Genomic DNA, 27411 nt, shown 5'->3' on the forward strand with positions numbered 1-27411 from the left:
AGTACTTGTCGGCTGAGGGCAAACTAAAAGAAGCCACCAAACAGGAAGAGAAACAAAAACTGAGCGCAGCCAAGAAAATGGAAAGACTCATCGAAAAGGTATGTTTCATATTCTTTCCATTTAACCCAAAGCTGTCACAAACAACAAAGCGTAAACAACCAGAGTATCAGAGTACAACTATTCTATATCTGTATTTCAGTAGTATTTCTGAGTAGTTATACTTTCTGGATTATTTACACTTGGAGTCATCCATTGTTTACTTCACTATAGAATATATAGTTTTGTATATAATATATATTTATATATATATATATATATATATGATTTCTCTTTTTGCTGTATCAGATTTAAGCATATTAGAATGGGATATGTTTCTGCTCGGTTTGTGTGTACGGAAATAAATATAATTGACGTATTTAGATCTTGTCGGAATTACATATATTTTTAAAAAACGACTAATTGATTAGTCTTCGCTCCCCTTTCTAAATTCGGACTCGTGGTTAATTTTGAACGTAGGTTAAACAGATGTTCGTTTTAAATCCACCCATGTCTAATTTGTATGCTTGCTCAATACTGTAAATATCTCTAATGAGATCAGATCAGATCAGATCGGATCAATTCTGCTGTCGTGAGGACCAAGGAACTGGCTGTGCAGCTTCAAGATGAAGATGTTAGCAGGGACAGCGATAGAGAAGGTTATTAAAACATCAGCAAAGCATTGCACCTTGTTGTGCACACAGTGAAATCCATTATAACAAAGAAACTATTTCAAATATGGCACCACCCGGACACTACCAGGGTCAGGCCAAACTGAGTGCTCGGGCAAGAAGGACACGTGTCAGAGAAGTGTGCAAGAATCCGGCTACTACACTGAAGGGGTTACAGAGCTCACTGGCTGAAATAGGACAACCTGAGTAGATCTCAACAATATCACGAGCTTTATACAGAACTGTCGTTTATGCAAGCGTGACCAAAAAGAAGAAACTACCGTGAAAGAAAACTGTTCGAAAATGTAATCGCTTTAAAAGGACAATTCACACAGAGCTAGGACATCTAAACACTATATACAGAAGCAAGTTTATATTCCAGTAGCTAATTGATAACAAATGGGAAATTACAAAGCAATGTACATAATTAGAATGGGGATCTATTTTTATATTTTGTATGCGTTTGTTGTAAAGGTTGTAAGATGTAAACATCTTCCTTTTTTTTGTACTCGTGTAATGTGGGGCATTTGTGTGCACTTCGTAAATGAATTGTCCTTTCTAAATGGCAGTATATACGGATGTGTGTGGTTGCGTCTGTGTGTGGTTGCGCCCATGTTTGCGTGGGAGAGCCATTTGCACCTTTGTGCCATTGCAGATTGATTGTGCTTCTTTGTTTTGTGTGTGCAGAGGCAATGTAAAGTACAGGAGACTCAGCTGAAATGCACCAAAGCACGCAATGACTATCTGTTCAACCTGGAAGCTACAAACGCGTCCATGAACAAATATTACCTACAAGATCTCTCTGCCCTTATTGACGTGAGTGTCCTGGTTTGGCATGGCTTAACTGGTACTTCATGGAAGAGTTGAGAAAAGTTACGCAAGTACAAGAAATGGAAAAACATAAATCAGGGTTTTGGGTTTTTTTAGGATTGAAAGTTTACTTTTCAATTCTTACTTCAGTGGATAATGTCAAATTTTAGATTATTTTAATTTGTGATTAAGAACTGCTGCTGTACTCAGAAAGACTCATTCCAGGACTCTTATTCACAATATACAGTGCTGTGAAAATGTATTCCTGATTTCTTCTGTTTTTGTGAAATCTATGAAACTGCATTGATAATGGGGTTCAGCTGGATTAGACGCAACCAGGCCTGATTACTGCAAACCCTGTTCAATCACATCAACACTTAAATAGAACTTTTTCAACAGCATGAAGTTGGTTAAAAGATCTTACTCAGTAACATACTATGGCAAAGTTGAAAGAAATTCCAGAAATGATGAAGACGGTGATTGAAAGACATCAGTCTGGGAAGGGTTACAAAGATATTTCAAAGGCTCTGGGACTCCAAAGAACCACAGTGAGAGACGTTATCTCCAAATGGAAAAACTCATCACAGTAGTGAACCTTCCCAGAAGTGTCCGATCTTCTACCAATTCCTCCATGAGCACAGCAATGACTCATCCAGGAATTCATAAAAGAGACAAGGACAACATCAAAGGATCTACAGACCTCTCGTGCATCAATAAAGATCACTGTTCATGACTCCACTATCAGAAAGACTCTGGGTAAAAATGGCGTCCATGGAAGAGTGGCGAGACGAAAACCACTGCTGACCCAGAAGAACATTAAGACTCGTCTGAATTTCGCCAAAACACAGCTTGATGATCCTCAAACCTTTTAGGAGTATGTTCTGATGATTAAGGAGTTGAAAGTGGAACTGTTTGGAAGACGGGGGTCCCGTTACATCTGCCGTAAACCAAACATCGAATCCCACAAAAAGAACATCATGGCTACGGTGAAGCATGGTGGTGGCAGTGTGATGGTGTGGGGATGATTTACTGCATCAGGGCCTGGGCAACATGCAGTAATTGATGGAAACATGAATTCTGCTTTCTACCAGAAAATCCTAAAGGAGAATCCTGAGAGAATCTCGAGCACGACTGGATTATGCAGCAAGACAATCATCCAAAGCCTAGGAGTAAGTCCACCTCTGAATGACTCAAAAAAAGCTAAATTAAAGTTTTGGAGTGGCCTAGTCAAAGTCCTGACAGTGAGATGCCTTTGCAGGACCTTAAACGGACAGTTCATGCTTGAAAACCCTCAATGTGGCTGAACTAAAGCAGTTCTGCAAAGAAGATTCCACCACAGTGCTGTGAAAGTCTGATCTCCAGTTATCAGAAGCGTTTGGTTGCAGTTATTACTGCTAAAGCTGGCACAACCAGATTTTAAGTTTAAGGGGGCAATTAGTTTTTCACATGGGTGACAGGTGTTGGATACCTTTTTTTTTTTTTGGCTTCAATAAAAATGAATAAATAATAAAAAATAGTATTGTGTATTTACTCAGGTTGCCTTTGTTTTATGTTGTATTTCGTTTGAAGATCTAAAACGATATTTAGTAGGAGATATACACAAAAGCAGAAGAAATACTTGTTTCACAGCGCTGTATTCATGCTGATCATCATTTCAACACACTTAGTATTGTTTCCCTTTATTATCTACAACTGTAAACTGTTATGATTTATAACCTCACTATCTGGTGTCAGAAAAAACTCTGGTTCCTCTTAACGTTTCTTCCTCATATCACGTCAGGAATTATTCCTCACCATTGTCACCTCTGCCTTGCTCAATAGGGATTCAAATCTACGCCTGGATTTCTGTAAATCTCCTCTAATCTGTAATGTCTATTGTGTTCGTTATTACCGTATGTCTACTCACTGATCCTGAATCCGATGCTTTAATATGAAAGCTTGAACTCCTCAACTAATATTCTACATGTTCCCTTAGTTCAGCGATTTAGGTTTCCATCAGTCCCTGTCCCAAGTGCTTCAGTTTTACCTGTCCAGACGCTTGCAGGCCCACCAGAACCTGGGTTCTGGATTGCAGCAGTTGGGCAACGCACTCTCTGGTCTGGATCAGAACCAGGACAGAGACACACTGATACAGGCTCATGATACGGCTTTCTGCATGCCACTTCGATTTCAGTACCAGCCTCACGAGGGAGACCAGGTACTGGTATCTGAGAGTGTGTGTGTGTGTGTGTGTGTGTGTGTGTGTGTGTGTGTATGAGCACACATTTGAGTGTATTTTGATTCCTGTTTTGTACAGGTATGTGAAGTGAATGCTGATTTTGAGGTGAAGAGTGAGCTTGATACTCGATTCCACCAGCTGAAGACCAGACTCAACACGGTTACTGCAGAGAATGAAGAGGTAGTTCCATAAAACACAAACATGATACGGTTCTGATCCGTACAATCGTTATAGATATCAGTCAAATGATTTTTTTTGTACTGTATAAACCCTGGTAACCCATATATTTATTATTATTATTATTATTATTATTATTCCTTGACAGTTGAGTAAAATGCTGCAGCTTTCTCATTCTGCCCTGATTGAGTACATCACTGAGGATGTCTTCAGGCCTGAACACAGCCAGTCTCTAGAGAACATCAGTGAAACGTCTAACAATAAGATCAATCAAGCAAGACGTCGATCCAATTTGCAAGAGACAGAAAACTCGTACTCTACGGTAAATCATTTTGCAAAGCCAGTGCTAAGTCTCTAGCACTAGTTCATAGCCGTCGTCGCTGTCTGAACTTTAAAATGTGTCTTTTTGTTCTGACTCACAGAAATTTAAGGACCATCTGATTAACGGCTTATTAATATCGAAACTACAGGCAAAGCATGACCTACTCCAAGTTGCAATACAAAAAGGTAAAATATCTGCTTAAATCTCTCAAAAACAATCTTTAGAAACCTACTCAAGTGAGCCCTAATTTGCATCCCAACAAAATATACATATGTATATATTAAAAGCGGGTTTTTTGTTTGTTTGTTTGTTTGTTTGTTTGTTTGTTTGTTTTAATGCCTGTCAATAACCAGCTGGAACTGTGGATGGTCGGCATCACAGGTAAGGAAACAAGACCTTTCTCATTATTACTGGGAGGAAACAATGACAGAACTCTGTAGACTGACAAAGATATTACTCCAAATAAAGGTTATTAATTACTTCATGGTGTAGGTGACTATCTTAATGGTTGAAAACCAAAACAGAACTATTAAACCCTTATTTGCGTGGATCACACTCTTCAATGAATGTAACGCAGGCATTTTTCCTTTTCAATTGAATTTATTTATTTGATTTACTTGGAAAAAGAAACACTCAGTGGGCACTTTAATAGGAACATGTGTATCTCTGCTCATTCATGCAATTACCCAAGTTCACGCTGACGAGGAGGCTACATTAACGCAAATATTTACGGCATTTTGGCGGACGCCCTTATCCGGAGCGACTTAGACTTATCTCATTTTATACAACTGAGCAATGGAGGGTTAAGGGCCTTGCCCAAAGGCCCAACAGTGGTAGCTTGGCAGTGCTGGGGCTTGAACTCCTGACCTTCTGATGAGTAACCCAGAACCTTTAACTACTGAGCTACCGCTGCACTGACTGTGCAAATAAGCACTCTTTAACTGTGACTGAGCAGAAAAGCGTCTCAGAAAGCATAACATGCCTCACCTTGAGGCGAATGGGCTACAAGAGCAGCAAACCGCATTGGTTTCCAATCCTGTCAGCCAAGAACAGGAATCTAAGCCTACAACGGGGATAGGTGCACTGAAACTGGACAACACTGGAAAATGTTGTGTGTTCTGAGATGCATTTCCGTTCATCATGGTTATAAAGAGTAGTTATTTGTGTTACAGGACCATACTTAAACAATCCTGGCCATTCTGACCTCTCATCAACAATTCCCGCCTGTAGAACTGGATGTTTTTTTTGTTTGTTTTCCGCACCATTCTGTGTAAAGTCTGCTGTGCGTGAAAATCCCAGGAGATCAGCAGTTTCTAAAAGCCTGTCATATTTTTTTCCCCCCTATAACTGAAGCTCTGCATGATTTTATGCATTGTGCTGCTGTCACATGATTGGCTGAATTAGAAGGTGTATAGCTGTTCCCGTTGAAGTGGCATTTTATTACAGGATAGAATCGTTGTATTGGTGTCAATTCTGTATAGCGATTCACAGTGAATCGTTACTGAGTCATTGAGTACTTCGCCAGAACTTCTTGGTATGACAGTAGCCCTTGTAAAATGTCATTATATTTTCCACTCCTCCGCAGTCTCTTGTTAATCACAGTTACATTTCTCGCGTCAGAATGCGTTCCAGGAGGTCTGTCCGTCAGAGGAAGAACCAGCATGACTCTCAGATCTGCCAGAAAGCTTTCTCTCGAGACCTGCTCGCTTACATCCAGGTATTCTGTCTGTCTGGCTGTAGAATTGTTGTGCACACATTTGGACATATAGAGTTGTGCCCAAAAGTTTGCATTGTTGTTTTTTATTTAATCCTGTCCTGACTAAGCTATTTCACATAACAGATATACATATAGTCCACAAGACACAATAATAATTGAATTTACACAAACGAACCAGGTCAAAAGTTTGCATGCGCTTGATTATTAATACTGTGATCATCAACTGTGTTTATGTTTTGTGAGAGTTGCTCATGAGTCCCTTGTTTGTCCTGAGCAGTTAAAGTGCCCACTGTTCTTCAGAAAAATCTGAAGAAACAGTGGGCAATACCTTCTTGAGCATCAGTGAACGTTTGCACCTTATGTAATAGTCGTGTACGAGTCCCTCAGTCGTCCTCAGTGTGAAAAGATGGATCTCGACATCATATACTCGCTGTTGGAAAGGGCTCAAATATGCAGAAGATGCTGGAAAAGTAAAGAATGTGCAGGACCTGGAGGATTTTTCTGAAGAACAGTGGGCGGTTTAACTGCTCAGGACAAACAAGGGACTCGTGAACAACTCTCACAAAACACAAACGCAGTCGCTGATCATCCAGGTAACGACACACAGTATTAATAATCAAGCGTGTGTAAACTTTTGAACAGGGTAACTTTGTATTATCTTGTCTTGTGGACTATATGTTATATGACTACATGCTATGTGGAATAGCTTCTTCAGGACAGTACTAAATAAAAAATAACATGGGGTTTTTATGATCCGTCTTATTTTTGTAAGTATTGATATTTAGCAGATTCTGCATGGGGTATGCAAACTTTTGGGCACAACTCTAAATGCACCAAATAATATTGAGAAGCATGCTTGCATTTGTGTTATTAATGATTTTTCTCTGGAGCACTGTCTCCTTTGTAAAGCTCAGGTTCTGTTCTGCAGGCTTCTGGAGAACCCATTCCTTTGGTGGTAGAGAGCTGCATCAGATTCATCAACCTTCATGGTAATCAGTCTTTTACGAATGTGTAGTGCTGTGCAGGCACATGCTGCGAAATTCTGTACAGGGAAGATGCCTTGAAAATGAAATGTATCTGCATATACAAAAACTGACTCTGAAGAACAGGATCGTTTTTAGGCTGTAAATTCTGAAGGCTGCTGAAAATACAGAACCGTTTTTTTTTGTTTGTTTGTTTGTTTGTTTGTTTGTTTGTTTTTCCGAGACTGGGTTACACAATACAGTGGAGCCGCACAATCAAAATGGTTTCTTACTCTCCTTTATAAGTTGAGATACATATCAGTTGAGATGGTTACCCTAAAGAACCTTTTATTCCATAATCCTTCCGCCATTTATTTATTTATTTATTTTTTTGGTTGTTGCTACAATAAACAGAATAATCATTTTCCACCAAAGTGATCATTTTTCACATAATGTTAATATTTATGGTGGGAAAATGTAAGCTCACATATGTAACTGTAGTCGTATGGCTGAATGGTGGACAGGGCGGTTTCCTTCAGTGTTAGTGGAGGCTGTGTGTCAAAGTTGTCACAAGGGTTCTTAACGCACGCTGATAGCTCACCACATCAGATAACACCAGACAGCACTCATATATAGTGCTTCGGTATACTTTATTGAAGATGATGATAGCTCAGAGTATATATATATAGAGGAGAATTATGAAATCAAAGTCCAGATGTTGTACTCTATTGAGGATGAGAAACACTAGCAATATTCAGTCTGTGAAATCTGGTGATGGTACATGGTAAACTCAATGCCAGGGCTTCATAAATGTCCACAAGCGACACCCCTGACTTACTGCTGCAAAGGAGGTAGACCAAGTCAGAGAGTTCTTTATGGGATTACGCTAACGAACTTTATTTCACCTTTATGTGTTTTGGTTTAGTCAGTGCCAAGAAATCTTTAAGATTTCTTCATGACACTTCTGTATGCTTCTTTTTTTTTTTTTTTTTTTAAATTTGGCAAGACCTATGACAATATGAAGGCATGTTACAAGAGCCAGATCACATCTTCTGTGCTTGATTCAGCCTGTGCCCAGTACCAAAGACCTTTTTTCTTTACACCTTTTTCTTTGCTCTGCTAATCTGGAAAGACCTACTGTACACGATATCTTAACAATGCTTACAAAACTAACTGTCTTTGACAAGGCCTGCACCATGAGGGCATCTTTCGAGTCCCAGGCTCTCAGCTGGAGGTCAATCGGCTCAGAGACCTGTTCGAGAAAGGTACGTGCGTTCACTCCTTCAGACTGCTGTGGGTCATTAATAATGCAGTTTGGGCTAAATTTCTGTGCCTCGGTTTGTAGGAGACGACCCTCTGGCTGAGGAAATTTGTGACTTGGACTCAGTGGCTTGTGTGCTGAAGCTCTATTTCAGAGGAATGGAAAACCCGCTTTTTCCTAAAGACAGCTATGACCTACTGATGGAGTGTGGACGTAAGGGAATGTTTGTCTGTCTCACAAATGAGAGCGCCGGGAGCATTTTCAAGCCCAAAAACACGTATTTCAAATATATTACGAATTATGAAAGAATGCATACTGAATTCTTCGAACATACATTTCAAAATCATTGTCTGAAAACGGATTTTTAAAAAAACGATTGTTATGATTTGTATTAAAGGACGCTATCGTATTTGAGACAAATATCATACTTGACAAACTTTTTTTGCAAATGAAACTACAGTACAGACTCAGATTTTTGAAGTCTAGTTGAGTTGAATTGAATATAAATGTCACCTTTTACTTTCATTTCTAGGAATAGAAGATGAATCAGAGAAAGTAGCACAGTTAAAGGCAGTTATTCTTTCCTACCCTTCTCCAGTAGTTGTGGTGATGAGATACCTGTTTGCATTCCTCCACCAGTGAGTAATAAACCACTAGTCGTGGTCTAACGCCCTTTAAATACATAAATAAGTCATCCACAACTCTGAGTCTCTCTCTCTCTCTCTCTGTGTGTGTGTGTGTGTGTGTGTGTGTAGTATCTCCCAATACAGCGATGAAAACATGATGCAGCCCTACAACCTGGCTGTGTGTTTCGGACCCAGTCTGATTAGAGGGCCTGAGGACGCAGATGCTGTTACTCTCCAGCACATCAATGCTCTTGTCAAAACAATCATTATCCAGCATGAGAGCATCTTCCCCAACCAGAATGAATTAGACGGACCTGTGTATGAGACATGCATGACGCTAGAGCCAGATGATACGTGAGAACCCCACATAGACAGACACAGACACATAAACATAACTATATGTACAAACACTTATGAGCATAAATTGTGTGTGTGTGTGTGTGTGTGTGTGTGTGTTTGCAGTGAGGCTACTACAGAGGAGTCAGAAGTGGAACCAGACATGTCTCCAAACAAAGAAGTCAAAGATGGTAAGCTTTTTTTTTTTTTTTTTTCCTGTTGTGAAATCCCTGCACAGTTTTCTGAAATAAAATGTCTCAAGCCATGCATACATCATTTTTCATTAAAATAAATGCAAAATATTATTCTAGTGGTGTGACTAATGTATAATCAAATCAAATAAGCACATAATAAAGTCAAATTATATATATATATATATATATATATATATATATATATATATATATATATATATATATATAAAACATTTTTTGATAAGAATGATTTTTTTTCTATGTAATGCTGTGGTAAAGGAGCAATAAGTGCTCTGAGATCTGATCTATCTAAAAAGTCCCCTTTTGTTCTTACGTGTAAGCTGACCACCAACAGCACTGAGTGTATTTGCAGCTAGTTCACTTTCAGTTCCACTTCAACAGGACTGTAGTTTCTTTAAGAACTACCATGGTACTATTGAGAAGAAGATTAATGAAGAAACACAATCAGGTCGCTAAAATGAAGCACTGAAATCTGCCATGTGACCCGTATCATACTTAACAATGGTGCTTGAAAGTTTGTGAACCCGTTCGAATTTTCAATATATTCCTGCATAAATATGACCTAAAACATCATCAGATGTCTTAAAAGTAGACAAAGAGAACTCAATTAAACAAATGAGGCTTCAACTCTGGGATTAAGGTGGGCTTCCTCACATGAACTGCTTGCTTCAGGTTCTTGCACATTTTTTTTTACTGGATTAAGGTAGGACTTTGACTTGGCCATTCTAAAACATTAACTTTATTCTTCTTTAACCGTTCTTTGGTAGAATGACTTGTGTGTTTAGGGTCGTTGTCTTGCTGCATGACTCACTTTCTCTTCAGATTCAGTTCATGAACAGATGTCCTGACATTTTCCCTTACAATTCGCTGATTTAATTCAGAATTCATTGTTCCAGCAATGATGGTGAGTCGTCCTGACCCAGATGCAGCAAAACTGGCCCAAACCATGATACTACCACCAGCATGGGATTACAGATGGGATAAGGTTCTTATGCTGGAATGCTGTGTTTTTCTTTCTCCAAATATAGCACTTCCAATTTAAACCCGAAGTTCGATTTTGGTCTCATCTCTCCACAAAACATTTTCGCAATAGCCTTCTGCCTTGTCCATGTGATCTTTAGCAAACTGCAGATGGGCAGCAATGTTCTTTTTGTAGAGCAGTGGCTTTCTCCTTGTAACCCTGCCATGCACACCATTGTTGTCCAGTGTTCTCCTGATGCTGGACTCATGAACATTAACATTAGCCAATGTGAGCGACGCCTTTAGTCGCTTAGAAGTTACCCTGGTTCCTTTGTGACCTCACAGACTATTACACGTCCTGCTCTTGGAGTGATCTTTGTTGGTCTCCACTCCTGAGGAGGGTAACAATGGTCTTGCATTTCCTCCATTTGTACACAATCTGTCTGAATGTGGATTGGTGGAGTCCAAACTCTTTAGAGATGGTTTTGTAAACTTTTCCAGCCTGATGAGCATCAACAACTCTTTTTCTGAGGTCGTCAGAAATCTCCTTTGTTCATGCCATGATACACTTCCACAAACATGTGTTGTGAAGATCAGATTTTGATAGATCCCTGTTCTTTAATTAAAACACGACGCTCACTCACTCACACCTGATCGTCATCCCGTTGATTGAAAACACCTGACTCTAATTTCACCTTTAAATTAACTGCTAATCCTAGAGGTTCACATACTTTTACCTCTCACAGATGTAATATTGGATCATTTTCCTCAATAAATAAATGACCAAGTATAATATTTTTTAATTTTCATTTGTTTAACTGGGTTCTCGTTGTCTACTTTTAGGACTGATGATGTTTTAGGTTATATTTATGCAGAAATATTCTTTCTTCTAATGGAGTAATGGGACAATATATAGAGTGTAGTGTTATAGGAAAATAATGGTCGCTGAGGTAGTGTGATGAATGACCACAACAAAGTGGATTCTTTTCGAATAAAAGAAAGTGTCCCAAAGCGTTTTATTCTTCTTGTACCACAGCAATTTACTACACTAACAATTTCTTATTTATGAATGAATGACACGTCACACGTTTTATCCATTTAATTTAGTTCCTGTTATCAATTACTATAAACAATTATAAACAGTCATTCCCCCACCAGCATCGTATTTATTTCTCTCTCTTGAATTAATACTGCAAAAAATTAAGCTCGTTATGTTACAAAGGGCTTTACCATTTCAATAATTACACAGGATTAAAAAAAAAAAAAACATTTACGTGGAGAATCAGTCTTATAAGTCCCTGTGTAAGTTGTTACTATTGAAATGTATCAGAATGAGCACTTCATATAAAATGTCAAAGCATTTTAATAAATGTTACAGAAGATTAATCAACACCTTCTGACCAATCAGAATCAAGCATTCAATAAATCTGTGATATAACTAACTATTTTATCATTCTATTTAACGTCTCAATTTAAAAAAAAAAAAAAAAATCTATTTAGCTAGCATAGTTCATCATTTAAAAAAAAAGCGTTTATATGTAGACAAAAAAAAAATTGACCTATTAAAACGTTTAAACAGTTCTTAACAGTCGACTTTTAGAACTGATTGTATGTCGGGAACATTTCTAACTTTTCTGTGCAGAGCTGGAAGGAGTGGCCTTGTTCGACTACACGGCCCGTTCCTCAACTGAGCTGTCCTTCAAACAGGGTGGGCGTGTCCGCCTTTACAGCAGAGCCTCTTCTGAATGGTGGAGAGGAGAAATAGACGGCTCTAAGGGGCTTATCCCGAATAAATACATCAGTGTGTCGAGGTGAGTCATCCACACAGGAGATTATACTCAGATGATCCTTTTCTGGTAAGAGTCTAGTAGTCAAGGCGACAGGATTTGTGTGATAATGTTCTAGTGATTGGATCATTAATGCAGTGATTAATGTGTCAGCTGGCAACAATTCTTTTAACCCTAACTGATGCAGTGTGTAGCTTCTCGTTTATTAAACAATCATGTCGGAAGACGTATCCCCATGGTCGTGGAAAAGATGTTACTGTATTTCAGAAGGGGTAAATTATTGGCCTGCATCGAGCAAAGAAATCCCTGGAGGAGATTGCTGAAATCCCTGGAGTTGGGTTAAAAACTGTCCAACGCACTATTAAAACCTGGAACGAGAGTGGTGAACTGTCACCTTTGAGGAAGAAATGTAGTCGGAAAACATGAACGTCCAAAATCTTGAACGATCGTGATCGGAGATGTTTAAAACGCTTGGTGAAGTCGCATCGTAAAAAAAAACCCCACAGTATAACTCACGGCTGTGTTTAATAGTGAAAGTAAGAGCATTTCTACATGCACAATGAGATTTACAGGATTGGAACTAAACAGCTGTGCGGTCTAATCAGATAAAAACGACTTCAATTTGCTAGGGAGCATAAAGATCGGATTGTGGAGCAATGGAAAAAGGTCATGTGGTTTGAGGAGTCCTTGATTTACCCCATTCCAAAGCGATTTGTGCATCCGAGAAAGAAGGGAAATACATGAAGCGATGCACCCATCATGCAGAGTGCCTACTGTACAAACCTCTGGAGGCAGTGTTATGATCTGGGGTTGCTTCAGTTGGTCAGGTCTATGCTCAGCAACATTATGGGAAAGACTCAGGTTACTCAGGTTGCCTTTGTTTTATGTTGTATTTCATTTGAAGATCTAAAACTATTTAGTATGAGATATAAACAAAAACAGAAGAATTCAGGATGGGGGGGGGGCAAATACTTTTTTCACAGCGCTGTGAGTAAAAAATTTTGCACAATATTTTGCTAAAAAGTGTTACTTTCTCCTACGTATAGAGACTTTTGGGACACCCTGTAGTAATAGTGTTCTTAGGAATAGTGCAACATGCCCAAAAGTGACAGAAACATGTGAAGAGGTTGTCCACGACTGTCCTTGAGCTGTCAGTGAGGTGACCAGTGTGTAGTAGTGTGCAGAGGTAGCGGAGGCATGAGTGACAGAGAGGAACAACAATCATCACACTAAATAACCTGTCCCTTTGTATCCTTGCTTCACATTTTTTTATCCTGCAGCATGGAGGGAGGGCAGGAGCACAAAGAAATACGCAACAGTGGAAGCCAGGGAGAGGATCAGCCAACCGGGCCGACACAAACACGGTAAAAGGAAAAATCACAGAAGAGTCACCTTCTATAGTCTACAATCATAACAATGTTAATGAATGGTACCCTTCTACAAGTTAGAGATGCACCGATACTAAATCTCTCAGCCGATACCGATAAGCGGTTATTCAGAGTGATATCGGCCGATACCGATACCGATACCGATAGTTCTGCCTTTTATGCCTTCTTATAAACGAATAATATTTCATTCCACAATTCTGAAAGAAATGCAAATAAAAACTTTATTCTCTCCATTTCAACAAGTTTTTTCACAGTAACTGGTCTCATAAACACAAAACACATTACTCTAACATTAACACATGAACTCAATTCTGAAGATTAAAGTAAGATTATTAACTTATTGAATGTTATTCATTCATATTAACACTGACTGAATTATAAAAAAAAAAAACCTCCTGTTAGTCTCACATTCACTCTCCAAACACAAAAGCATTTCTACTTCATCACTGAACATCAAACTGGTCATACATAATATCAACTTTTTTATATATTAACATTAACTGGATATGAAATATACTACTCTACTAATATATTGTTCTGTGCAATATATCCTTTTTTTGTCAACTCATCTTCATTTAAATCTTTAAACGGTGTACTGGCCCTTTAATTCAGCGCGAGCAGCGCGTCAAAAAAATTATTTGACTTGGCGCTGGAACTCCCGCTTCACTGCTGCTTACTTCCGGTGTAAAATTTGATCAGTGCAGAGATTACAGAGATTACAAACTGCAGTTTTGTCGTCATTCCACACGAGAGACGACATCTTTACACACCGCACGAAATCCATGTGTTTTCCCGCCCTCTTTTGATTGACAGGATATAATCGGCCCTGATCATCGGATGTTTTTAAACTATCGGCCGATAGCGTAACAAATAGCCTTTACTGGCCGATACATCGGTGCATCTCTACTACAAGTGTAACTGTAAACTAGAAGGATTTATAATCCCGCTATCCAACATCACTTCCCTTTTGAGTCTGGTTTCCTCTCACGATTTCTTCCTTTCTTGCTCATTAGGGATCGAAATCTACAGCTGTGTGTTATTGCTGTTTACACCATTTTCATTCTGTTTAAACATTTTTTTGTGCACAATCTCCATGAGTTACACTAGCAAGGGTTTGAAAATCAAGAATGAAAATAGGTTAGAAATGTGTCTTTGTTTGATGCCGTTGCTTCTCTGCGTTATGTTCATTTCCTAGGATCAAAGTGTTCAGTGACAAGTCAGGGCTCGGTTCCAGCCAAGCTATTGCGGGGAAGATTTCCTTACAGTTACCCACAGCGCAACTCTTGAGCACTTCTCCGAGGGCTTTACGAAAAACAGAGTATGCAATCGACACGCTTTTCACACTATGGTTGTCATGATACCATACACATATCTTATGTATACCAGCTGAAGTGTCACGATGAACCAAATGAACCAAATTTACAGAAATACATGCACAGCGGTTAGCGTAACGTTAGCTCGCTTACTAGCAAACATGGCTAATCTTATTATTTACACACAGCATTTAATGTAACCTTAGCTCGCTTACTAGCAAACATGGCTAATCTTATTATTTACACACAGCATTTAACGTAACCTTAGCTCGCTTACTAGCAAACATGGCTAATCTTATTATTTACACACAGCATTTAACGTAACCTTAGCTCGCTTACTAGCAAACATGGCTAATCTTATTATTTACACACAGCATTTAACGTAACCTTAGCTCGCTTACTAGCAAACATGGCTAATCTTATTATTTACACACAGCATTTAACGTAACCTTAGCTCGCTTACTAGCAAACATGGCTAATCTTATTATTTACACACAGCATTTAACGTAACCTTAGCTCGCTTACTAGCAAACATGGCTAATCTTATTATTTACACACAGCATTTAACGCAACATTAGCTCGCTTACTAGCAAACATGGCTAATTTTAGTATTTACACGCAGCGGTTAGCGTAATGTTAGCTCGCTCGGTAGCAAACAGGAAATCTTTCGAGATTAAAGTAGAGACTTTAAATGATTAATTACTGATTAATTACTGATATAATGATTAAATGAAGTGTACTAACCTTTGTGTATTCAGCAAAATCAGTGGGATGTGTCATTTTAGCGACTATACTACCGTTTAAAAAATACAGCGGTATCGGCAGTATTTTGAAACTTTGGTAGCCCAATACTACCGTAGTACCGGCATGCCATGCAACCCTATTACACACGTTTCTAACTCCGAGATTAAATGATGATGTCTCAAATATTGGTGCACTGTAGGCAGTGGTGGAAAAAAAGAGTACACTACATGTAAATCAGTTGAGTAAAAGTAGTGATCAAGAAATTGATTCTGGTAAGCGTAAATAAGTCATTTGGTTAAAAAAAATTACTTGAGTAATTACTTTTATGTGTCTAGATTTGTATCTTAAAATCTGTCTCCTGTGTTTATATGTTTCTGTAAAGCTGCTTTGAGACAATGTCCATTGTTAAAAGTGCTACACAAATAAAATTCAATTGAATTGAATAGATTTGACACGACTAATCCGAAAATGTTCTCGGATGCTGAAGTGAACACCACCGCCACCACCTTATTACTGTATATAAAGCAAGGTAGCGTTAGCTGGCTAGCTAACTTAGCCAAATGCTGTTGGGGATCCAGTAACTTGCTAGGTTTGCTATGCAGCTAGCACATCATGCTAGTTTCGAGCTTCATAGTTAGTTCCTCATTATCCTGAGTGATTCCTATAGGCTGTAGCAGCACTTAGATATATTTAACACGACAATCGCTACCGAATACCGAAGTGACATCTTAAGTTTAATACAGAGCTTTCGTATTGTAAAACATCAAAAGATCTAGGAAGCTAGTCCAGCGCATTCAGCTAGCTCATGTCTTACCTATAGACGTTTTCACAGGGTGGATGTTGAGCTGTGAAATACTGATGTCGCTACGAGTTTTGGCTTGCAGAACTCGCAGCTAATTATCGTTATGTTAGAAATTGGGCCAGGTCCTTATGTTAAAAAAGATTGGGTCAGAGATGCTGTCTCCACTGTCTCAGACATCGCTGCCACTATCTAAGCATTTGGCACCTGAAGTGTAGATTTTAATCAGGAAGCTGCTTTATTTTGATCGGGTCTCAAAATTTTATTATTGAAAATGTGCACATACTGTCTATTTTTTTAAAAAATTATTATTATTATTATCTTACACTCTTAGAGTCTGTATTATTTTTGTTTTACTCTGAAACATTGCCAAAAAAAATCTAATGGAAAAAAAATACTCAAGTAAAAGTCTGTGATTTAATTATACTCCAAAAAAAAAAAAAAGTATGTTACAATGAATTAATTCAGTACAGTAATGAATGAGAGTAAATGTAGTTCATGCTTAGCTATAGACAAACTGCCCAAACATTTATCTGTCCCTTTACCAGCATCCAGATAAGAAGGACTGCAGCGGACAGCGAAAGAGAGGACGCCAAACTATCGGTGGACAAGGTTAGGAAACGTCTTTCTGAATCCGTTCATTTGCTGACCATTTTCTGCTGGAAGGATAACTGATGGAAAATAATGTGCTCTTGCAGGAGGTGTGTCAACAGATGAACTCTGTCTTCAAGGAGCTTCTCATTCGCCAGCAACAGCAGGAGCAGGTCTCTTCATCTTCTGTCCCACCCTCGTATCCCTCAGGCTCCACGCAAACCTTTAACAAGAGAGGAATGACCCCGCAGAAAGGAAAAGGCTATTTTAAATCATCTGAACAGATGAACTGAGAAATGAGAGGAATGAAATCTTGAGACACAGTGAGACTGATGAGAAGAGACGTGCACAAGAGGTCTGTTACTACAAACAAAAAAAGAGAACTTAAATACGTGTTCCTGTAATGGCATGGTAATCTGTGGTTCTGATGTAGTTCCTCATGATATTTATTTTTTTAATCCCTTGATAAATGCAGTGCAGACGATTTCTCGGACTAGTCTATGATCATGTTACATGACGATAGCACTGCGGTAACTTCCTAATTTATGCTTGTTTTCATCAAATCCTCAGTGGCCTAATTCAGTTCACTCAGCTTAAGTAGTAATTTATTTGCTTTGGCTATTTATTTTCCAAATTGTGCAGAACAGTCTACAGATGTTTGGTGTTTTGCAATAAAAAAAAAAAGTACAACATATGTGAACCTGTGAGCATCTTCTTTCAATGTAAAGTGTCATAAAATACCCCCAGTTTATTTAAATTCACTGTATTTATTAATCCACTGAGTATTTCTTTTGAACATTTTGTATTAATAGTTGTAGATGAGACGGTTAAACACTTGCACTATACATAACTCACACAAAATACTTCTAGCACCACTGTCAATGAATTATTTACTTCATTTTGTGAGCTAATTAAAACATATACACACACACACACACACACACACATATATATATATATATATACATATATATATATATATATATATATATATATATATATATATATATATGTATATATATATATACTGTTACTGTATATTATAACGGAATGTCATAATTTTATTTATTGTTCAATGCTCAGTTTACTGTGTAAAATTAAATGGTTTAGGATCTTGGTGTAATTAATGTTACCAAACCCGATTCTTTCAGCACTCACACTGAGTATTGCATATTTGACCAAATACCAAATTAATTTGTGTTTTTTCCCCCGACTTTGGTTATAAAACTTCCACAATGATTTTTTCCCCCTTTGGTGGTGGCTTTCCATCTGCACCTTTTAAATACACATTTTTGGAATTTGGGTTTGTTCGGGGGTTTTTTTAATGGTCACACAGCTCTCTACAGATTTGGTCTCTACAAAGTTTCTTTGTTTCACTTAGACATACCACAGGATTCTTGATTGCCAAACTGCAATCTTATAGTCCTCCCTTTGGCATTAAATGTGTCCCTGCATTTCCAACCTGAAGGAAGCTTTTGTGATCAGGTGGGGTTTTTTTTTCTTTCTCCTGTAAGGGCCAGGTGAGTTTATCAAATAGCTAGCTGTAGTGTTTTTTGGAATCTAGTCACACGCCTTTTTCTCTGTACAGTGTATTATGCATTCTTGCACTATTTTTCAAACAGAAAAGAAGCAGCAAATCTAATAAAACTTCACTGAGGTCTAGTGGAGGCCACAGCAGCAATTTAGGGAGCAGGCTCGGGACTGTTCGCTGTCTCCATCTGCAGCAAGTTTTGGTGAAATGCTTGTTTGGACCATTTTCTTGAATTCAAATGAGAAGCTGCATTTAAGAAACGAACTTCATTCAGCCTTGTTGGATCTATACATCTAGTGAAAAAGAAATGTACTTAACTATATTTAAAACAGGCTGAAATTTGTATGAGTATATTATTACATTATTGTGAAATATACTGTATAAAATAATGTTTTAATTCATACACCTTAGGCAAACTATTACGTGCACAAAATGTGGTTTGGGACACAGCCCCGAATTCTCACTGAGAGAAAGCCTTTGATGTATGTTTATGCCATTAACCAAAAGTAATATTTTGATAGCATTACTGAGTACATGTGAATTCGTTTCACGACATAGAGCCAAGACCACTGGGAAGGTACAAATTAAGTAATCTAAGTAATCTTTTTTTTTTTTTTAAGAAAAAAAAGCATCATTAAAAAATACTTTCTTCCAGAAACCTTTTCAAAAATGCACTTACAAAACAGACTGATAGTGTTGAGTTCAGAATTACAAAAAGTATATTATAGTGATATATTAAATGTATTTATTTATTTATTTATATGTAGGTAATTGCATGTACAGTTTTTATGTTGACACGAATTTCTTTTACTGTGTTAGGTAGCAAATGAGCATTTTATTCAGATAAATAAAAAACCTAGGGTCATTCCATCCATCCATCTTCTATACCGCTTATCCTTTTCAGGGTCACGGGGAACCTGGAGCCTATCCCAGGGAGCATCGGGCACGATGTGATGTGATGTGATGTGATGGATGGCACGATGCCAATCCATCACAGGGCACAATCACATACACACTCACACACCCATTCATACACTACGGACACTTTAGACATGCCAATCAGCTTCCATGCATGTCTTTGGACTGGGGGAGGAAACCGGAGTACGCGGAGGGAACCCCCGCAGCACGGGGAGAACATGCAAACTCCGCACACACAGGGCCACGGTGGGAATCGAACCCCCGACCCCAGGGTCATTCAATATCCATTTTAGAATAGGTTTGAATCCCACCTCCGCCCTGTGTGTGTGGAGTTTGTTCTCCCCGTGCTTCACAGGTTTCCTCTGGGTACTCGGAAAATTGTCTGTATTGTCCGTAGTGTGTGAATGTGTGTGCGATTGTGTCCTGCGATGGGTTGTTAACTGATGCTGTATGCACATACCCTAATAAAATGCCCTGAAGAGGACACTTTTCCTTGAAACCCAAACAAAGAAACACTGTATTCAGTAATATTACAAATCTAAGTTTTAAACAAATCAAAATAAAACAGTTGAATAATGGGGGGGGGGAAAGTCCACCGCATCTCCTCAATTAAATTAGTAGCAGTGTTTTAGTTGATTAACCTCATGATTAAATTGTTCCTCTACAGTGTGATTTGTCAGGGTGAATAGTGGAGCCTTAATCACGACCTCCGCACTCGTACAGTACGCGCGCTGACTTCCGGGGAGTACACGTCATCTCCCTGCGCCCTACGCTGTTGTGTTAGCAGCTGTGAGAGGCTGTTTTTTTTGTTAAAACAACCATGAAGAGTTGGCTCATTTTTGCGTTTTTCTTCAGCGTGTGCACCGGTGAGTGTATATATATATATTTTTTATAACTAACTGAGCATTCATCCCTGTATTCTTACATCACTAGCTACCCTGCTGAAAACAACAACAACAACAACAACAACAACAACAATAGAAGCCCTCATAGAATTTCTAATGGTTATAATGGTAATTGTATTGGTTGTAATGGTCCCTGTGTGGCTCCACTGGTAATTTGCTGCCTTGGAACTCTTTGTGCCTATTGGTGGCACGTTATGTCTAGTGGATACCGTTAAGGACCAATATTGGTAATGGTTAGCTGATGGTTTGTAATGGTATTTGTAGTGAAACCCATTAGAATTTCTCTGATGGTTTCCTATTGTTTTATTTTATCTTCTGCAGGGTAGACGTGTGGTTGTTATGGTACATCATTTAAACGTTAAGGATTTTAAATATTAAACATCCAAATATATTAACTTCCTCCGGGTACTCCGGTTTCCTCCCCCAGTCCAAAGACATGCATGGTAGGCTGATTGGCATGTCTAAAGTGTCCGTAGTGTATGAATGGGTGTGTGAATGTGTATGTGATTGTGCCCTGCGATGGATTGGCACCCTGTCCAGGGTGTACCCCGCCTTGTGCCCGATGCTCCCTGGGATAGACTCCAGGTTCCCTGTGACCCTGAAAAGGAGTAAGCGGTAGAAGATGGATGGATGGATGGATGGATATATTAACTTCACCTATTAAAAATATATATTGTTTACTTTGTGTATTTTTAAGAATAAATCACTGAGGTTATTGAGGTGCGTCTGGCTGCTGAGTAGCTTTGAATCTGTGAGTCAATTGAAGTAAAAAGTGTGTATCCTCCGTGTGTGTAGGGGACGGTTGTCTGAACCCCGTCATTACACCGTCGACATACACAACCAATGATGCAGTCATCTCATCCGAGTCCGTCTTCATCGTTGAGCTCAGCTTGTCCTGTGCAAACGGAGTACAGGTAGCTTTTATCATGCTTCGGACATTTCCAGATAACCCGAGTAAGTCATTAACCGTCTTAACCGTGCTGCTTTTTGTCACCAGAGTGTAGCGTTGTATGCTGATGTCAATGGAAGACAGTTTCCTGTGACAAGGGGCCAGGATGTTGGGAAGTACCAGGTCTGTATACTTGATCCATTTCTGAAAATTCAGTTCTAAATGCATTGGGTTTTCTAGGGCTGCGTCTCAATCAGCTCCCTAGTTCTCTTGTCAGGGCACTGATCCGGGAGTCGGCCGTATTACAGGCTGTCTCAATCACAAAATCCTTTCAGTGCACTGGAATGTTTGCTCTTTAAAAAAAATCCCACAATGCACAGCGCAAAAAACCATGGGGCATCGATGCTCATTATGTTCCCTTACTGGAAATGACTGCGTATTTTCTGGAGCTTCTCAGCCCCTCAAAAAATGGCAGACAAACTCTCGGCCAACTTCGTCTACAAATGTACCCGTCAGTAGTTTGTTATCGTTGTTGTAGCGCTCAAATGATTACTTGCGTTAGTGATTTTTAACTTTATTTGACGTTCTATATATGAGTCAAATGACTTTTAAGTGTTTAATGATTTTCTTTTAAAATCTAATAGGTAGTGTACGATCCTGCTTGAAGTACCATGACAGAGATGTGTGTGTGTGTGTGTGTGTGTGTGTGTGATTAAGCTAACAATTTTATACGAAATATAATGTCAGAAAGATATCCGTCCTGCCTGTTGTTGATAAATGCCATAAATGTCCCAAAGTGTAGTGAGCCAGGGTCCTTACCAGTGCCAGAACTCATGTACACAATGTAAAAAAAAAAAAAAAAGCCCATTAAAAATACATAAGTGAAGTTAGTTACAAAGATTCTCATTTATAAGCCACATTTAAGCCGATTAATCAATTATTTTTCAGTTCATTCACATGAGTATTTGTCTGTGTGTATGTTTACTTGGATTGATTTTGTGTCTCTGACAGGTGTCATGGAGTCTTCCTCACAAGCAGGCCAGCTCGGGGACGTACCAAGTCAAATTCTTTGACGAGGAGTCTTACAGTTCACTGCGCAAGGTTAGTAAATAATAATAATGCACACTTCTGTCAAGGTTAAAGAATCAGAATAGGAAAGTGCATGCAAAGGAGTACTCATGAGTTTGACTTGGAAACCTTTTTTGGCCAGTGACCCCATTTTATTTCCTAGTGGGAATAAGTATTACTACTACTAATATACAGTATCTCACAAAAGTGAGTACACCCCTCACATTTTTGTAAATATTTGATGATATCTTTTCATGTGACAACACTGAAGAAATGACACTTTGCTACAATGTAAAGTAGTGAGTGTACAGCTTGTGTAACAGTGTAAATTTGCTGTCCCCTCAAAATAACTCAACACACAGCCATTAATGTCTAAACCACTGGCAACAAAAGTGAGTACACCCCTAAGTGAAAATGTCCAAATTGGGCCCAAAGTGTCAATATTTTGTGTGGCCACCATTATTTTCCAGCACTGCCTTAACCCTCTTGGGCATGGAGTTCACCAGAGCTTAACAGGTTGCCACTGGAGTCCTCTTCCACTCCTCCATGATGACATCACGGAGCTGGTGGGCGTTAGAGACCTTGTGCTCCTCCACCTTCCGTTTGAGGATGCCCCACAGATGCTCAATAGGGTTTAGGCCTGGAGACATGCTTGGCCAATCCATCACCTTCACCCTCAGCTTCTTTAGCAAGGCAGTGGTCATCTTGGAGGTGTGTTTGGGGTCGTTATCATGCTGGAATACTGCATACTGATCATGCTCTGCTTCAGTATGTCACAGTACATGTTGGGATTCATGGTTCCCTCAATGAATAGCCGTATGAGTGCTGCCAGTATTGCTGCAGAGGTTGAAGGGGTGGGGGGTCAGCCTGTCAGTGCTCAGACCATACGCCGCACACTGCATCAAATTGGTCTGCATGGCTGTCGTCCCAGAAGGAAGCCTCTTCTAAAGATGATGCACAAGAAAGCTGGCATACAGTTTGCTGAAGACAAGTAGACTAAGGACATGGATTATGAGACCAAGATAATCTTATTTGGTTCAGATGGTGTCAAGCGTGTTTGGCGGCAACCAGGTGAGGAGTACAAAGACAAGTGTGTCTTGCCTACAGTCAAGCATGGTGGTGGGAGTGTCATGGTCTGGGGCTGCATGAGTGCTGCCGGCACTGGGGAGCTACAGTTCATTGAGGGAACCATGAATGCCAACATGTACTGTGACATACTGAAGCAGAGCATGATCCCCTCCCTTCGGCAACTTGGCCTCAGGCCAGTATTCCAGCATGATAACAACCCCAAACGCACCTCCAAGAAGACCACTGCCTTGCTAAAGAAGCTGAGGGTGAAGGTGATGGTTTAAACCCTATTGAGCATCTGTGGGGCATCCTCAAATGGAAGGTGGAGGAGCACAAGGTCTCTAACATCCACCAACTCCGTGATGTCGTCATGGAGGAGTGGAAGAGGACTCCAGTGGCAACCTGTGAAGCTCTGGTGAACTCCATGCCCAAGAGGGTTAAGGCAGTGCTGGAAAATAATGGTGGCCACACAAAATATTGACAGTTTGGGCCCAATTTGGACATTTTCACTTAGGGGTGTACTCACTTTTGTTGCCAGCGGTTTAGACATTAATGGTTGTGTGTTGAGTTATTTTGAGGGGACAGCAAATTTACACTGTTATACAAGCTGTACACTCACTACTTTACATTGTAGCAAAGTGTCATTTCTTCAGTGTTGTTACATTAAAAGATATAATCAAATATTTACAAAAATGTGAGGGGTGTACTCACTTTTGTGAGATACTGTATAAATGCACAATCCACAGAATGCTCGGAATGAAGATTCCAATTGATCTTCGCAAATAAATAGAAAAAAAAATACATAAGAAAAGAGGACGATACAGTTGCAATCAAAATTATTCAACCCCCAGTGCAAATCAGGTTTACTGTTTTACTGATTCTAAACTAATCAAGGGCTTTATTAGTTGCATCAGGTGTGCTTGAGCTGGAACACATGAAATACCTGAACTCTCTAGGGGTAGAAAACATATGAAATACTTGAACTGGGCAGAAAAAGGAAGCTATCAACGGCTGCAAGCAGATTTGTGAGAAGGCAGGTTGTGAAAAACCCTCGAGTGACGGTAAAAGACCTGCAGCGAGACTTGGTGTAACAGGCGCTGAGGTTTCAGTGAGCACAGTAAGGCGTGTACTAAACACAGAAGCTTTCCATGCCAGAACTCCAAGACGTTCACCACTACTGACCCAAAAGCACAAGAAAAGTCACTCAAAATCATATCAATAATCCACAGAAGTTTTGGGATTCTGTTCTGTGGAGCGATGAAACAAAACTGGAACTTTTCTGCACGATGGATCAGCGGTACGTCTGGAGGAAGAAGAATGAAGAAAGAACACTCTGTCCACAGTCGAGCATGGTGGAGGCTCGGTGATGCTCTGGGGCTGCTTTACATCCTCTGGCACTGGAAACCTGCAGCGTGTGGAAGGCGAGATGGATTCATTGAAGTATCAGGAAATCCTAGGAGAAAACATCACGCCGTCTGTGAGGAAGCTGAAGCTTGGGCGACATCGGACCTTCCAACAGGACAATGATGCCAAACGTACCTCAAATTCCACCAAGGCTTGGTTGCAGAAGAAGTCCTGGAAGATTCTACAGGGCCATCACAGTCACCTGACTTGAACCCCATAGATGATCTCTGGTGGGATTTGAAGAAGGCGGTCGCAGCACGCAAACCCAAGAATATTACTGAACTGGAGGTCTGAACGGGTTAAGATTCCTCAGGAACGCTGCCAGAAGATCTGCATCTCGTTTGCAGCAGGTCATAACAGTAAAAGGAGCTCTACTAAGTACTAAAGATGCTAATGTGAAATGTTTTGTACATGTGTCTTTCAGGCTCAGAGAAACAATGAGGACGTCGACACGATCAAGCCCCTTTTCTCCGTCAATGTAGATCACAGGGTGAGTAGAACACTAATGGTTACTGTGCCCTCCAGAATTCTTGGCACCCCTCATGAAAATGAACGGAATTGATGCAAGATATATCATAATAATAACCTGCAATAAATGATATTATAACAACAAAAAAAAAAACATATTTAAATAAATAAGTAATGCATATTTTTCCTACAACACACTGGTTTCAAATGAATCACCCTTACACACTCTCAATTATGTGACGCGTTCCCTGAAGAGAATCAGAGCACGAGTCTTTTCCTGTAATCCCTTACAATGTTTGGGACACTTGCAGAGGGATCTTAGTACATTTTAAGCACCTTTATTGTCTTTATTAGGATTGTGCATGTGGACTTTCTTCATTTCAGACCACAGCGTTTCAATAGGGTTCAAAGCCAGAGATTGAGACTGAGACTGCTAGAGCAAAACACTCATATTGTGTTTCTTTAACTATTACTACGTTGATCTGGAAGTGTGTTCAGCTCCTCTTGAAAGTTGAAAGCTCTAACTATGGCCACATCTGAACCCCCTGGCAGAGGCAAGCAGGATTTAGTCCCAGCAGCCACAAAACAGCCCCAAAGCATCACTGATCCACCTTCATGTTTTACCATGGAGTGCTTTCTATTTCTAAGGCACTGCATTTGCTGAAATGCTTTCGTGAAGGAAACTCTTACGGAGCAACTTACATGTGTGTACGTGTGTGTGTCAAGTCTTGGATGACTAAGGGATCTTATGTGTGCAACCTCATATGTATACTTACCCCCCTTCCCCTTTAGAATGACAGTATGTTTGTATCTATTAAAAATATTCTCTAGGGGTGTTTTTGTCAATTTGATTAATATTTATTGATTGATTTGGATTTTTTTTTTTTTTTAAATTAGTGCATTTTTGTTTTTTGAGTGGAAATGTAATTGTTTTCGGTGTAATGTTTGTTACAGTCATTTCGTATGAAGGGTGCCAATCATTCTGGAGGCCAGTGTACCTTCAGTTATTTGTCTACGTCATATTCACAGCCACTGTATGCTGTTTCTTTGCACTTGTTTTTTAAGCTTTTTTTCTTTCTTCATTAAAAGGCAATTTAGATGCACCGAGTGAGAAATAGAAAAAGCCTAAATACTGTTGAAAAACACGTTTAAGGGTGTTTAAATAATACGTTTTTCTCCATGAATATTGACGACAGTAGCTGGTGGAATCACACAATTATTTGACTTTTTTTTTCTAATCAATTATACTTTTTGAATAAACGACGGCCGTTTAAATTGAGCCTTCTGTCCATAGGGAGCTTGGAATGGCCCTTGGGTGTCTACAGAGGTCCTGGCTGCTGCTATTGGCGTCTTGGTCTACTACTTCGCTTTTAGCGCCAAGAGCACAATTCAAGCCTGAAGAGAAACACAACACAACACAACACGCATTACTGTATGATCACTAGCATGTTTTATCATTATACCTCCATATTTTGTACATACATTCCTTTACATGCTCATCCTTTTAGTACTTGATTTGTAAATATCTGGTAGTCTTAATGGAGATTAAGAGGGGATTAAGCAAGGATTTATAATGTACATTTCAGATAATCTGGTTCTGTCATATTTATTTATTACATTAGATATTTGTTGAAAATGTTGGGGGGTTTTTTTGTGTTTTTTTTAAGTTTGTTGCCCCAGGTGAACACCTGACTTTGAAAACTTGAATTTAATAATAATAATAATAATAATAATAATAGCTGTATACTGTATTGGATTATGATTTGTCTTTAGGTTGTCGCTTTAATACAAAATCGAAGCAGGAGCGAATCTAGGTTCAGTAATAACATTAACAAATGGATTAAATAAAAACAATGTTTTACATTCGTATTATGAAAAATAAAGCTATATGTTTTTAGTTGATTTAATTCTTTCTTTTTGTTTATGTTTTCATTCTACATGTACATCCACTGTCCACTTTAAACAGGAACGCCTGTACACTTGCTCATTTATTCACTCATCCAGTCAGCCAATCATGTGGCAGCAGTACAATGTATAAGATCATGCACAAGTCAAGTCAAGTTAAAGGAAAAAGTGTGATCTCGGTGACTTTAACTGTGGCATGGATGTTGGTACCAGACGGGTGGGTTTGAGTATTTCAGAACCTGCTGATCTCCTGGGATTTTCACACACACAAAAAAACAAAAACCTTCCTGTGTGCAGAGGGTCTGCAGGCTGAAACACCTTC

At 39.2% G+C, this 27411-nt stretch overlaps 2 protein-coding genes across 4 annotated transcripts in view; both read left to right on the top strand.

The window, feature by feature from the left end:
• The window catches only part of arhgap4a (Rho GTPase activating protein 4a), a 27967-nt gene extending 10340 nt beyond the window's left edge, over positions 1-17627 (top strand). For 2 of the 3 annotated variants that reach the window (XM_053642981.1, XM_053642982.1), the window contains exons 6-24: positions 1-98; positions 1395-1523; positions 3493-3714; positions 3814-3915; positions 4061-4234; positions 4335-4419; positions 4588-4615; positions 5855-5951; positions 6880-6940; positions 8101-8178; positions 8259-8387; positions 8707-8812; positions 8930-9154; positions 9263-9327; positions 11954-12122; positions 13379-13462; positions 14682-14804; positions 16891-16954; positions 17041-17627. The exon at positions 1-98 is cut by the window's left edge and continues 31 nt beyond it. In XM_053642981.1, coding sequence (XP_053498956.1) covers positions 1-98; positions 1395-1523; positions 3493-3714; positions 3814-3915; positions 4061-4234; positions 4335-4419; positions 4588-4615; positions 5855-5951; positions 6880-6940; positions 8101-8178; positions 8259-8387; positions 8707-8812; positions 8930-9154; positions 9263-9327; positions 11954-12122; positions 13379-13462; positions 14682-14804; positions 16891-16954; positions 17041-17226 — 2225 coding nt within the window. In that variant the 3' untranslated portion in view covers positions 17227-17627. The remainder of the gene's footprint in view (positions 99-1394; positions 1524-3492; positions 3715-3813; positions 3916-4060; positions 4235-4334; positions 4420-4587; positions 4616-5854; positions 5952-6879; positions 6941-8100; positions 8179-8258; positions 8388-8706; positions 8813-8929; positions 9155-9262; positions 9328-11953; positions 12123-13378; positions 13463-14681; positions 14805-16890; positions 16955-17040) is intronic. The other variant, XM_053642983.1, reaches the window with a different exon arrangement.
• Positions 17628-20118: 2491 nt separating this feature from the next.
• LOC128619807 (translocon-associated protein subunit delta-like) lies at positions 20119-27086 on the top strand. Its single transcript, XM_053644253.1, has 6 exons — positions 20119-20248; positions 21083-21201; positions 21285-21359; positions 22188-22277; positions 25141-25206; positions 26479-27086. Exons 1-6 carry the CDS (start codon positions 20203-20205, stop codon positions 26581-26583), a joined length of 501 nt encoding a protein of 166 aa, XP_053500228.1. The 5' UTR covers positions 20119-20202; the 3' UTR covers positions 26584-27086.
• The last annotated feature ends 325 nt before the right edge of the window (positions 27087-27411 follow it).

This window comes from Ictalurus furcatus, chromosome 15, assembly GCF_023375685.1.
Source record: "Ictalurus furcatus strain D&B chromosome 15, Billie_1.0, whole genome shotgun sequence".
NCBI classification, from domain to species: domain Eukaryota; kingdom Metazoa; phylum Chordata; class Actinopteri; order Siluriformes; family Ictaluridae; genus Ictalurus; species Ictalurus furcatus.

Excerpts from the sequence above, each read along its gene's own strand:
- LOC128619807 (XM_053644253.1), top strand. The coding sequence starts at position 20,203 with ATGAAGAGTTGGCTCATTTTTGCGTTTTTCTTCAGCGTGTGCACCG. Across the intron at positions 21,202-21,284 it reads CCTGTGCAAACGGAGTACAG|AGTGTAGCGTTGTATGCTGA; the intron begins GTAGCTTTTATC and ends TTTTGTCACCAG. Across the intron at positions 22,278-25,140 it reads CTTACAGTTCACTGCGCAAG|GCTCAGAGAAACAATGAGGA; the intron begins GTTAGTAAATAA and ends TGTGTCTTTCAG.